Source organism: Chionomys nivalis, chromosome 2 (assembly GCF_950005125.1).
Source record: "Chionomys nivalis chromosome 2, mChiNiv1.1, whole genome shotgun sequence".
Taxonomy (NCBI): domain Eukaryota; kingdom Metazoa; phylum Chordata; class Mammalia; order Rodentia; family Cricetidae; genus Chionomys; species Chionomys nivalis.
Window position 1 is genome coordinate 85,099,270 of NC_080087.1, and position 12,721 is coordinate 85,111,990.

Below are 12,721 nucleotides of genomic sequence, written 5' to 3' on the forward strand. Positions count from 1 at the left end.
AGAGAAGTCAAGGTATCCTGCCCTGTGGGAAGTCCAAGGCCCTCCCCCCTCCATCCAGGTCTAGGAAAGTGTGCATCCAAACAGACTAAGCTACCAAAAAGCCAGTACATGCAGTAGAATCAAAACCCAGTGCCATTATCATTGGCTTCTCAGCCCCCATTGTCAGCCACATTCATGGTTTCCATAGAGAAGTCAGGTGTAAGTCTGATAAGTTTTACCTTTATAAGTTACTTGCCCCTTTTCTTTTGCAGCTCTTAATATTCTTTCTTTAATCTGTACATTTTGTGTTTTGATTATAATATGGCGAGGGGATCTTTTTTTTGATCCAGTCTGTTTGGTGTTCTGTATGCTTCTTGAATATTCAAAGGAATATCTTTCTTTATGTTGGGAAAGTTTTCTTCCATAATTTTGTTAAAAATATTTTCTGGGCCTTTGAGCTGTGACTCTTCTCCTTCTTCTATCCCTATTATTCTTAGGTTTAGTCTTTTTATTGTGTCCCATATTTCCTGAATGTTTTGTGATGAGAATTTGATGACTTTACTGTTTTCTTTGGTCAGTGCATTTATTTTCTCTATGGTGTCTTCAGAATCTGAGATTCTTTCTTCTATTTCTTGTATTCTATTGATTATGCTTGTTTCTGTAGTCTCTGCTCGTTGACCTAGATTTTCCATATCCAGCTGGTCCTCAGTTTGTGTTTTCTTCCTTGCTTCCATTTCAGTTTTCAATTCTTGAACTGTTTCCATTACCTGTTTGATCGTTTTTTCTTGGATTCCCACGGTATCATTTACGCATTTACTCATTCCTTCATACTTTTTGTTATACTTCTCATCCATTTCTATAAGGTCATTTTTTACATGTTGTTTAAGAGACTCTATTGCTTTCATAAAGTCCATTTTTTACACTTCTTCTGTGTTAGGGTGTTCAAGTCCTTGTGTTGTAAGATCATTGGGTTCTGGTGTTTTCATGTTGTTTTTCAGATTGTTGGGTGAATTCTTGCCTTGGCACCTGTCCATCTCCTCCTATTGATGCTATCTAATGGGTCTCTTAAAACAGGATCAGGTTTCCCTGCTGGCCAGGGGCCCCGCTTACAAAATGCCCTCAATCCGTTTCCTGGCTCCTGCCATGGGCCAAGATCTCTCTCACCACTCAGAAGGATCTTCAGGACCAGGACCAGGCTCCCCGTTCACCAGGGACCTCGCCAACAAAAGGCCTACCCCTCTGCAGGCCAGCCACCAAAACAGAGAAACTCCCCCTGCCCTCTGCCCCGAGCTCCCAACCCAGCACCCAAACAGGCTATACTGGGTGATCCTGCGGCCCCGCGGAAGGGAGGGGGAGTGAAGGAGGCCCCTGGGCGCAAGCTGGGATGTGCCAGGGAGAGAGAGGTCGCAGCAGAGGAGGAGCAGCCCCAGCAGAGGGTACCAGCCCTCGCAGGCTAACCGGTGGGTCAAGGGGGTAGGGGAATGCCCCCGCTCCGTTTCCTGTGTCCCGCCGAGGGCCTAGAACACGCTACCCACTCAGGAGGGTCTTCAGGGACAGGACCAGGCTCCCCGTTCACCTGTGGACCTCACCAATAAAAGGCCTCCCACTCTGCAGACCAGCCCCCAAAAAAACCTACTTGATTTAATTGTAGTGGGGCAATCTTCTCTCAGTGTGGGTTTCACTGGTTCATGCCTGGACTATCCCGCCATGTCTGCGCTCGCTGGTGTCCGTAGCTTGCACCCCAGGAAGTGTCAAGGAGGGTTCTGGGAAGGGAGAACCCTCCCTGCACCCTGAGCAGAGCAGGACCTTTTAAAAAAGGGTCCCAAGCTGGGTAGGAGCACCTACCACCATTGCCATGAAGCTCACTGGTGCTCTTGTGTTGCTGGGGGCTGCCCTGCTTCTGACCTCAAGGTGTGGGTGACCTCAGAGAAGTGGGTACTAGGATGTGGGTGACCTCGGGGAAGTGGGTTCTAGGATGTTGGTGTCAGGGATGCAGGGTCTCCTGGGCCCTCACACCTCACTCCCCAGAAAGGACATCTGTGTTCTAATGCACAGCTTTCAAGGGAGGATCACCATTACTTTGTGTTCCAGATTGTGACATTTGCCCAACTTTAAGGAAGGAGATTCCTCTTTTCCTTGGCCCATCTGTGCCTGACTATTTGGATTTCGTGAGCCAGTACAAGAATGACCCTGACATATTGGACGTTGCTAAAACTATAAAGATGTGTGTTGATAACAAGCTGACAGAGGAAGACAAGGCAAATGCACAGAGTTCTCTGTGTGTCTGGCCCTGGAGCCTGTGTGCTCACCTGCTCACCCCAGCTTAGAGATGGAGCCTGTGTTCCTCCCCAGCACTGCAGCTCCTCTGTTAACCCAGAAAGATGTCAGGAGGAAGGAGCAGGAAGGACACTGACTGCTCAGCTCAGTCAAGCCAGACCAGACCCACCAAGAGGGTTAGGGTTAGGATAAGACCCTTGCCCCAAAATACCACATGGTCTCCACTTGGCTTTCTGGTCCAGGCTTCTGAGTCCAGCCATGTCAGCACCTGGCACCTCTCTTCCAGCCCAGATCTTTCATAACAACTTTTCAAGTCTACCACCACACCCCAAACACTCATGGTTTTTCTTGTCCCCTGGATCTCTGAGGTCACTGTGTAGAATCCAGGCATGGGATACTCAGCTGCAGAATCTAACTGAATCCACTCTTATCCCCAGAACTGGTGGGATTGTCAACACCCCAGCTGCATGTCTCTGAGGTCATCATGTGACAGGAATCAATTCATTGTGGGGCCACAGCTGCCTGCAGGGTCATCTGGAGCCCCCGCCAGGCCTTCCCCAGCTGCTTCTCCATGGTGCCCCACATGTGCCCATGGTGTCCCGAGGGCAGGTGGCTCTTACCTTCAGTCTGGATTGGAGCAGTTTACAAGGCTCATCCTAATGTGGTCTGTTGGAGACAGAATGGAGAGGAGACTCCCTGGGCCAAGTCAGACACAGGATCTGTTTTAGACAGAGTGCAGGTCCCTCCCAAGTGGTGTCCCGTGTATGACTGCTGAGATCTCCTTCACCTCTGATGCTTTGCCACCTTTTTTTTTTTTTTGCAGGATAAAATACATGCTTACCCTTACTGCAGATGATTCTGCCTTCACCAGAAAACTCAAGGAAGCCACTTGCCTGCTCATCTGCATAGATGTGGCAAGCCCTACCCATACCCTCCAGATGTCTAAAAACAGGATTCCAACAATAAAAGTCTTGTGATTCATAGGGGAGCCTGGACAGTTTGGATTTGTGGTTGGGCATTGAATGGGTTGGGACATAACAGTGACAACCAGAGGGACTTTGAACTGTCACTACTGAATTGCAGCGCTGAAAAATGCCCCTGCAGAACACCTTAGGAGACCACAGTCACCACAGCCATTGTGTCTGTCACTTTCATAGGCCATAATCCATAGGGCACATAAATAATATCCACATTATAATATTATCCTGGGGAACATGGAGCAGTGAAGGACCAGAAAAGCCAAGTGTCTGATGATGACCACACAGGCTCCGGACAGCAAAATCTGTTCCTTTTTTTCACTCTTTGGATGGTTGACCAATTGCGTATGTGTAGTGTGCCTCAGTTAAAATTCTCCTGTGGGCCTCTGGGTTCCATCAATATAACCTGACCACAGTTGGGATGTGGGCAGATGTCTCAGGCTTCTGGGACCATGACTTACTTTGCTATTTTTTTTTTTTTGACAGCTTGTAGGAACTTTATTTTCCTTCCACCTTTTTTCCCTTTGCTCAGGTGTCTGCAGAGGAGCTCAGGACCACTCAGTGGTGGCTCCAACCCACTCGGTGGCCTGCGCTGTGGGAGCTGCTGACCAATCCTCAGTGGTTGGCTGGGCACTCCAGTCTTCAGTAGGGAACTGCTGGATGGGCACCGAGGGCACCTGCACCCCCTCAGACCAGTCAGCCACCTCTGGCTGAGCAGCAGTGAACTCAGGAGCTGGTGCAGTCCATTCGCCCTGAAACTCCTCCTTGGTCACAGCCTTCTCAGCAGCAACCTGTTCTTCCTTCTCAATCTCCTCTGGGTCTCTGTAGAAGTAAAGATCAGGCATAACCTCCCATGGGTGCTCACGGGAGATAGTGCCACGCATGCGGAGTACTTCCCGGGCCAGCATCCACCACATCAGGCCCACTGAGTGAGCTCCCTTGTTGCGTGGGATGGCGATGTCCACGTAGCGCAGAGGTGATTCTGTGTTACACAGGGCAATGGTGGGCAGGTTCACGTAAGACGCCTCTGTGAGGGGCTGGTGGTCAGCCCTGGGATCGGTCACCACTAGAAGCTGTGGCTCCCTGAAGGCTGCCTGGATCTGGTTAGTGAAGGTCCCTGGGGTGAAACGGCCAGCAATCGGAGTGGCTCCAGTGGCGGCAGCAAACTTCAGCACAGCTCGCTGCCCAGTGTTCCTGGAGGAGATGACGCTGACATCAGCAGGGTTCTCGATGGCAACAATAGCCCGAGCTGCAAGCAGCAGCTTTTCCCAGGTCCTCTTCAGGTTGATGATGTAGATGCCATCACTTTTCCTTTTGTAGATGTACTGCTCCATTTGAAAGTCGAGGTTGGTGCCACCTAAGTGGGTGCCTGCAGCGAGGAATTTGAGGACATCCTCCTCCTTCATCTGCAGGACATCAAGGGCTCCGGACATCGTGTAAGTTTCCCTTTAAGTTACGTCGGGAACCAAGAACAACGCCGTATGGACCCGTCCCGGGGCAGCGAGGAAAGGGTACTTTGCTATTTGTGTGTGTGTGCGTGTGTGTATAATATAGAGGTCAAAAGTGCTCTCCTTCTGCCTTGCAGGTCCAGGGGCTTGAATTTTGGTTGCCAGGGTAGGGAGCAAGTGCCTTTACCTGTTGAGCCATCTCACCAGCCCCACAACTGACTTTATAAAGGGTCAGTTCACACACATATGCATAGATATAAGGAAATATTATTAACTCAAAAGTCATCAGCTGAACACAATTCTTGAGTCAGACAAATCTGTTTGCCTGTGTAATCTGATTTAGTAGCATTGGAGAATATCTTAAAAAAAAGGACTCTCTACTCTTCTGTGATGGGCGCAGTCCTTTCCATGGCATTATGATAAGTCTCTTGTTGCAGGAGAGAGACCAGAACTTCGGTGTACCGACGAGGCTGATAGCCAAGTGCCTGTGCATACCCTTGGTCCAACTTTAGGGTGTTCTCTCCCACGAAGGGTCATGGCTTGAGGATACTACATTACCCAGAAGCCTCAGCACTTTGAGTCCCAGGAGGCACTTCCAGCATTGCTCAAGTGCCACACGCCAGGTATAAGTATAGATGATCTGAGAGTCTGAGTTTTTGTTGCCTCCTCAGGTTAAGTAACTCAAAGAATCCTGGTGACTCTGGAACATGTCGCATGGGTGACACCTGGACTGGTCAGTACAGGCCAGCAGAACTTTGCTACTTCCCATCCCTGAGAGTCTTCGCTCAGTTCCGGGTCTGCAGGTGGCTGCTGCCATGATTAACTTGGCCTGGGATGGTGCTCTGGCCCAGGACAGCTTAGACAGTCCTGAGCTCCTCTGACCTCAGAGGCAGCCCCTGGTCAGGTCTTTTCACCCTCACCTGGCTGATTGGGGGCCTGGGGGAGGTACCCAGTGCAAGGAAGGCTGGAAAAGTGTTCTCTACAGAGAGACCCAAGTGTTGAGAGCCTTGGAGATGCGCTTGGGGGAAGATGGGAGACCGAGCAGATGAGCCTAGGGACTTTCATTCTGAGGGCACTGGTGCCATCTTGAGCTGAAGAGACTGTTATTTGTATGTGTGTTTTGCTCGAATGCATGTCTGTTCATGTAACATTCAGTGTTCAGGAAGACCGGAAAAAGGCTTCGGTCCCTGGAAACTGAAGTTATAGACCATTGTGTGATGCCATGTAGGTGATGGGAATAGCAGCCAATCTGTTAACCACTGAGCCATCTCCAGCCTTTTATACCTACAAACCAAGGAGAGTTGTGAGTCATTGGAAGATAGGAAATGCTGTTAGATGAAGTGGAAAGCTTGGTGGGATAATTTTTTAGGAAGAATTTTACGAAGAAGATTTGTGCCAGGCAATGGTGATACACACTTTTCAATTCCAGCACTGAGTAGCCAGGACAGGTAGATCTCTGTTCCAGGACAACCTACAAAGATCAGCCAGGAGTATGCTGAGAAATCCTGTCTTTTAAAAAAAAGCAAACAAACAACAAAAAAGAAGTAGGTTTGGGGCCATGCTGAATCTGAGCTTGTCTAGAGAACTCTGTGTGAAGGTATTGAGTATATGCCTGGATTTCTGGTCAGAGGTTCCTATTGGAGACACCCCATTTAGGTGACCTATGTGTACATAGATGTAGAAATTAGTTCTATTAGGAAAGAAGTTCAGGGGATGGTGGGAGCATTGCTAGGAGCAAGGCAGGGGGTTAGGGATCAGCTTAGGAGCACTGGACTCACCCCTCAGATTGAGATGGGATTACAAAGACAGACAAGGTTAAGCCATGTTCATGGGTTAGAACTGTGTTTTGCTGGGGAGTCACCTCATGTCTCTCTGGCTTTCCCTTTTTTCCCAATCCCACTGAGCAATTCTGGAATTTTCCTATAGCAGTCTCTACAGCAAATGTCCACAAGTCCCAAACTCCACAGGAGCTTGGCTCCAAATGCCTCTGTTTTTAGCCCCTCAGCACCAAGCAGCTCTGCCTTCAGTAGCTCTGTGCTTTCTCTTCCTGCCACTCACATGGCTGAGTTCACACGTTTCCCTTGCAGGTTGCTGGCTGCTTGACTCCTTTTCTCCCCACAAGTGTGGGCCTTCCCTGGAACCCCTCGTCAGGCTGCTGACACAGGGTCAGGACAGCTGTTCTCAGCCAGGATGGACACGGCCTGCTTTTCAGCTCAGACATGCTAAGCAGAGGCAGCCGGCCCCAGACTTTACCGTTATCATCAGCAGATTTGGTGAGACAATTGGGAACTCTTAAAGCGGGGATTAGTTAAAAAAATAAAAAAATAAAGCGAGAGTGGTTTTTTCCACATCCAAAAATGGGGAACACTGTTAGGATGGAGAGAGTTAGGGGATAATTAACTTAGATGGGATTCATGTAATGTCAAGTATAAATGTTATCCCTTTGATTCTTCTTGTTTTATCCCTAAAACAGTTGGTTGATATGACTGCCAAGAGATAAAGGCTTTAGAGAAGGTGACTACTGATAATATGCAAAGCCTAAACATCACTAAAGAAAATAATGGAATTATGTCTGATAAGTTACAAGCCTTAGGAAAACTGATGAAAACTAATAATCAAGATATTCAAATATTGGAAGAGAAATTTAAAGGAGAACCAATGACACCATTACATCATAAACTTAGAGAGGAACAGTCCAAGGCTGCCAAAGAACCAGCCTTAATTTATTTAGTCGCCTTCTAGAAATAACTGTCAAATGGCAGGTTTTCCCAAGGCTGTGTCAGAGCTGACTGGGTTCCTGTGGTAATGTTAGATTTGAGAAGATAAAGGAAGCTATAGTTTTACAGGGCATATACACACTCACCTTTTGTGCAGCAGATGTTAATTTCATGGTCAACCGGTAATAGACCTGTCCCACAAGACTGGAAAGACTTGGTTACAGTAGTATGTTGGAACCTGGTCCACAGTTACAGTGGAGGATATGGTAAGACGTTGAGGCTAGGACCACTGAACAACAAAGTGGGCTAGAAGTCTTGAAATCTCCCAAGACCAAGGTCTTCAAGAGGGCAATTACGCTGATGTACAAAGACAGTCTCTACATGATGACTCGTGACCACACCCTGACTCTCTGCCATGCAGCAAGTTTGAGTGCTTGGGACAAAAGAAGTCAGAAAGAGGACTCAGTCATTTATTAAAGTTATACAGGACCCAAAAAAAAATTCATTGATTTTTTTTTTTACAAAGATTGATTTCAGCTGTGACTAGAATGATACCAAATTCAGAAGCTACACGAATAATTGAATCTTTGATTTTAAAAATGCTAATGCATTAGGATCGAAACCTAGTGCCATTGTCCTTGGCTTCTCATCAACCTTCATTGTCCGCCATGCTCAGAGAGTCCAGTTTCAACCCATGCTTATTCAGTCCCAGACCAGCTGGCCTTGGTGGGCTCACAATAAATCAGTTCCACTGTCACAGTGGGTGGGTGCATCCCTCGTGGTCCTGGTTTCCTTGCTCATGTTCTCCCTCCTTCTGCTCCTCATTTGGACCTTAAGAGCTCAGACCGTTGCTCCAAATTGAGACTCTGTCTCTACCTCGATCCTAATACATGAACTGGTTTTGTGGGTGCTTAGCCTGTTTAGACGCTCACCTTCCTGGACATAGATAGAAGACCTTCGTCTTCCCGCAGGGCAGAGAATTTGGACTGCTCTTCAATATAGAGAGGGAGGGGGAATGGTGTGGGGGGAGGAGAAGAGGAGTGGGGATAGGGGGAGGGGACTGGGGGGAGGGGGCAATATTTGGGAGGAGGGGAGGGAAATGGGAAACGGGGAGCAGGTGGAAATTTTAATTAAAAAAGAATAAAAATAATAAAAAAAAGAAAAGAAGGAAAAAAAGGAAAAAAAAGAAAAAAAATGCTAATGCATAATGCAAAAAGATAATTAGGCTTTTAAAGGCAAGATATGGTATAGGAGAATGCTCTTTTACACTGTAAAGATTTGTCACTCGTATTGGTTTAACAAGACATTAATTGGTCAGTAGCAAGGCAGGAAGTATAGGTGGAACAGCCAGATTAAGAGAATTCTGGGAGGAGGAAAGGCAGAATCAATCACCAGCCTGACACAGAAGATGCAAGATGAGAACGCCTCACTGGGAAATGTACCAAGCCACACAGTTAAGAATCATGGGTTAATTTACATTGTAAGAGCTAGTTAATGATAAACCTGAGCTAATTAGTAGTTTATAATTAATAAACTAATTAATACTGTATCAACAGTTTATAATAAATATAAGCCTCTGGGTGTTTCTTTTGGGGACTGAATGACTGCATGAGTTGCTGGGCCACAAACTTCCATCTACAAAGGTCAGCATCCATACAGTAATGGATCTGAGATACATTCAATATTGAAATCATAACCATGAAGATACTTGCATAGGAGAGGTGATTTCCAGAGGGTTGAAGAAAAGTCAAAATGTCACATGTTTTAATTGGAGTAAACAAGGTCACCTGAAAAGGGATTGTAGACTGTGCATTACTAGAAGCAATGTTTTCTCTAGGACTAATCCAAACAGAACACCCCTGCCTTCTAGAGTAGGCAGAAGATGTGGCAAAGACCAACAAGGACCAGTGAGTGCAGACCATCAAGGACAGTAAGGATAATATTTTGCTATTGTCAAACGCTTTGGGGAAACTCTCAGATCTCCATGTCTCATTTTGTTGTATGAAACTACATCCCAGAACAATTAAGGACCTAATGCCTGGTGTTAAAACTATATTGAGGGCTACAGAGATGGCTCAGTGGTTATGAGTACTGAATTCTCTTTCAGAGGTCCTGAGTTCAATTCCCAAGACTTGCATGGTGGCTAGCAACCATCTATAGTGGGCTCTGATGCCATCTTCTGGCACATGCAGGTAGAGCATATATATATATTTAAAAAAAGAAAAAGAAAGTGACCCTAAGAGAGACATACAAGGATCTATATATGAAAGAGAAAAATACAAGATCCCCTGAGTAAATTGGAAGTGTGGGGGACATGGGAGAGGGTGGAAGTGGAGAAGGAGAAAGGGAGGGGAACAGAGAAAAATGTATCACTCAATTTGAAAAAAAGAAATAGATACTATAAACCATACTGCGCTGGATGATAGATCAGTTTTAGAAAATAAAACAAAAATTTCAGGAGAAACCATCAAGTAAATATTTTTGGCAGACTTCTATGATATATTGGAGACCAAAAATAAAAATAGAAACAAATGACATTATAGACACAGGGGAGGATGTTACAATGGTTGTACCAGAATCTTGTCTTCCAAATTGGCCTCTTGGAGGAAAATGTTCAACTTTTAGGGATTAGAACTTTTTCTTGGGGGAGGGGATGGAGGAGCACAAGATGAATTGAATGTGTGGGGCCAGAAGAGCAGAGAGGAAAATCAAAGCCATATGTGGCTAACAGGTATGAATTTATGGGTACGTGAATGGCTACAACAGAGGAAAATCTCCAATCTCAGAAAGAAACTATGAGCTTACATATATTACTGGAAAGAATATTACAAGGTCTTATAAAGGACAGTCACTGACCATTCCGGTTGTACAAAAACAGGGCACAACAGCTGCTGATCTTTCAAAAGTATCAACAGCTCTAACTTTAAAATGGTTAACTGACAAATCTGCCTGGGTGGAACAATGCCCTTTGACATCAGGAAATTCACAGGCCTTAGAACAGCTGGTCCAGGAGCAGCTAAATGCTCCACATCAAATAATCGATAAGTCTTTGGAATTGTCCTGTATTTGTTCTTTAAAAATTCTGGAAAATGAAAAAATGGTAACATATCTAAGAGCCATTACTAAGGTGATTCAGCCAATGGGCTCTTTACAGCCTGTGATTCCTCTGTCATATTGATTACATAAAAGATGATCCATTATAACTATTGATTTAAAAGACTGCTTTTTGTTCATTGTTTAAAAGAAAAGGCTAGAGAAAAATTTGCCTTCACAATGTCTACTTATAGTAATTCTCTGGCTGATAAGAGATATCAGTGAAAACTTTTCCCACAAGGGAAATTACACAGCCCCACCCAGTGTCAATATTAAATATGACAGCCATTAGAAATGATTTGTGTACAGTTTCCTCAATCTGTAATTTCCCATTATGTGGATAATATCTTGCTGGCTGATTCAAATGTAGATACTTTAGAAAAGAAGTTTGAGGAAGTAAAGAAAATTTTGCCTTGTTTGGATTTATAAATTGCTCCTGAAAAAAAATACAAAGAGAAGATTGTATTAATTACCTAAAGTATATGATACGTTTACAAAAAAAAAAAAACAACAACCTCAAAAGATACAAATCAAAAAAGATTAATTGCAGCCTGTTAAATACTTTCAGGAATGTCTGGGAGACATCAACTGGCTACAGCCCACAGTTGGATTAACAACTCAAGAACTGAGGGATTTATTTCAAAACTACAACATGACAACGACTTAAATAGTCCAAGAACATTTTCATCTGAAGCTGAGGGAGAATTGGCTTCTGTACAAAAGAAATTGCAGGATGCACATGCGGATTGTTTAGATTCAGAGCTTGATCCCTTTCTGGTTATTTTACCTTCTACACACTCCCTACAGCAATTTAAACCAGAGAGATGATACTAACTTAGGATTTTATCTTTACCACACAAAGAGAGTAAAAACAAGTTAAAGACCTCTATAGAAAAGGTTTCTGGGTTTATTCTAAAAGGGAAATTGAGACTTCACCAAAGTAGCAGGAATATCCCTAGTAGATATTGTAGTACCTTTTACTAATGCTGAAATTGACTCATTGTGGGCAGAAAATGAACAATTACAAAGAGATTGCAGTAATTTTGGGGAGAGATTAAAACAAAGGTACAAAAAGCAAGAGAATTCAGTTTAAAACAGTAAGATAACTGGTTCCTTCCTCACATTGTACAGGGAACACCAATTTCTGGAGCCCCTGCATTCTATACTGATGGAAGCAATCAGTGAAGGCAGATTGCAAATCAGGAACTTTGAATAAAGTGACTCAAAGGCCTTAGGATTCTGTTCAAAAGTCATAATTATATGCTATTCTCATGGTAGTGTTAGATTTTCCAGAACCTCATAATGTAGTTACTGACTTTCAATATCCAGAGAGTTGTTTTACACACTAAAACTGCTGAACTTAATCCAGTTGATTCAGAATTGACCTTTGCCGCGGACTGACTCTTTTGGAGATCGAAGACCGAGGGAGAACAGGGGTGAAGGCTTAGGAGAACCCAGGATTCGGCGAATGACAGACAGACACAACTCTAATGAGATTTGAATCTGCTGCAACGTTACTAAAATTCAAGCATCACTTTTAAGAGATTACAGAAGGACGTTGGCAGACATAAAAGTTTCCATAGAAAAATGATTACAGACAATTGATTATTCTCAGCAAGTCTTGTGGTCAGGGCCAGGTGGGCAGAGCTTTTCTTTGAAATTCATCTCACACCACTAACCAACTGTGCTTCCTCATGGCCCTAAATCATATCTGCCCTCAAGGTAACCAAGGTAACCCAAACACCATTCTTCAACTGTGCTTCCTCATGGCCCTAAATCATATCTGCCCTCAAGGTAACCAAGGTAACCCAAACACCATTCTTCAGGATTCCACCCCCAGGGTTTGTTCCAATATTGAATGACTGACTTCATGTTATCAAGAATAGCCTGCCTTTCTTTCCTATCTAAAATGCACCAGGGGTTTCTCATTCTGGCTAGCCTCTCCATAAATGGTAACTCATGCCATTCCATACATTTTCCTTCATAATTTACCCATCTTCTACCAAATCTCCTATCATGAGCCCTTTCTGTTCTAGGGTATCTATAAATTCCCCAGAGAGCGAGCTGGAGTTTTAATCATAACATTAATGGACTGAATCAAGGGAGGGAACTGACGCATCAGTTCCTCCATATTCAAGGAGCCGTTGGAAATGCTTCCTGGTTCCTTGAACAGATTAAGTTTTTGTCAAGAGAAAAATAGAACAGAAGCAGAGTCAATGCAAGAAACCAT

General features: G+C 44.7%; 1 protein-coding gene across 1 annotated transcript; it reads right to left on the reverse strand.

Moving 5' to 3' along the window:
* Window positions 1-3,714: 3,714 nt before the first annotated feature.
* On the reverse strand, window positions 3,715-4,738 carry LOC130869636 (40S ribosomal protein SA-like). The gene has a single exon (XM_057761943.1). The coding sequence runs from the start codon at window positions 4,664-4,666 to the stop codon at window positions 3,782-3,784; it is 885 nt and encodes a 294-aa protein (XP_057617926.1). The 5' UTR covers window positions 4,667-4,738; the 3' UTR covers window positions 3,715-3,781.
* Window positions 4,739-12,721: the final 7,983 nt, after the last annotated feature.

Coding starts and splice junctions, on each gene's coding strand:
- LOC130869636 (XM_057761943.1), bottom strand. CDS start 4,666: ATGTCCGGAGCCCTTGATGTCCTGCAGATGAAGGAGGAGGATGTCCTC.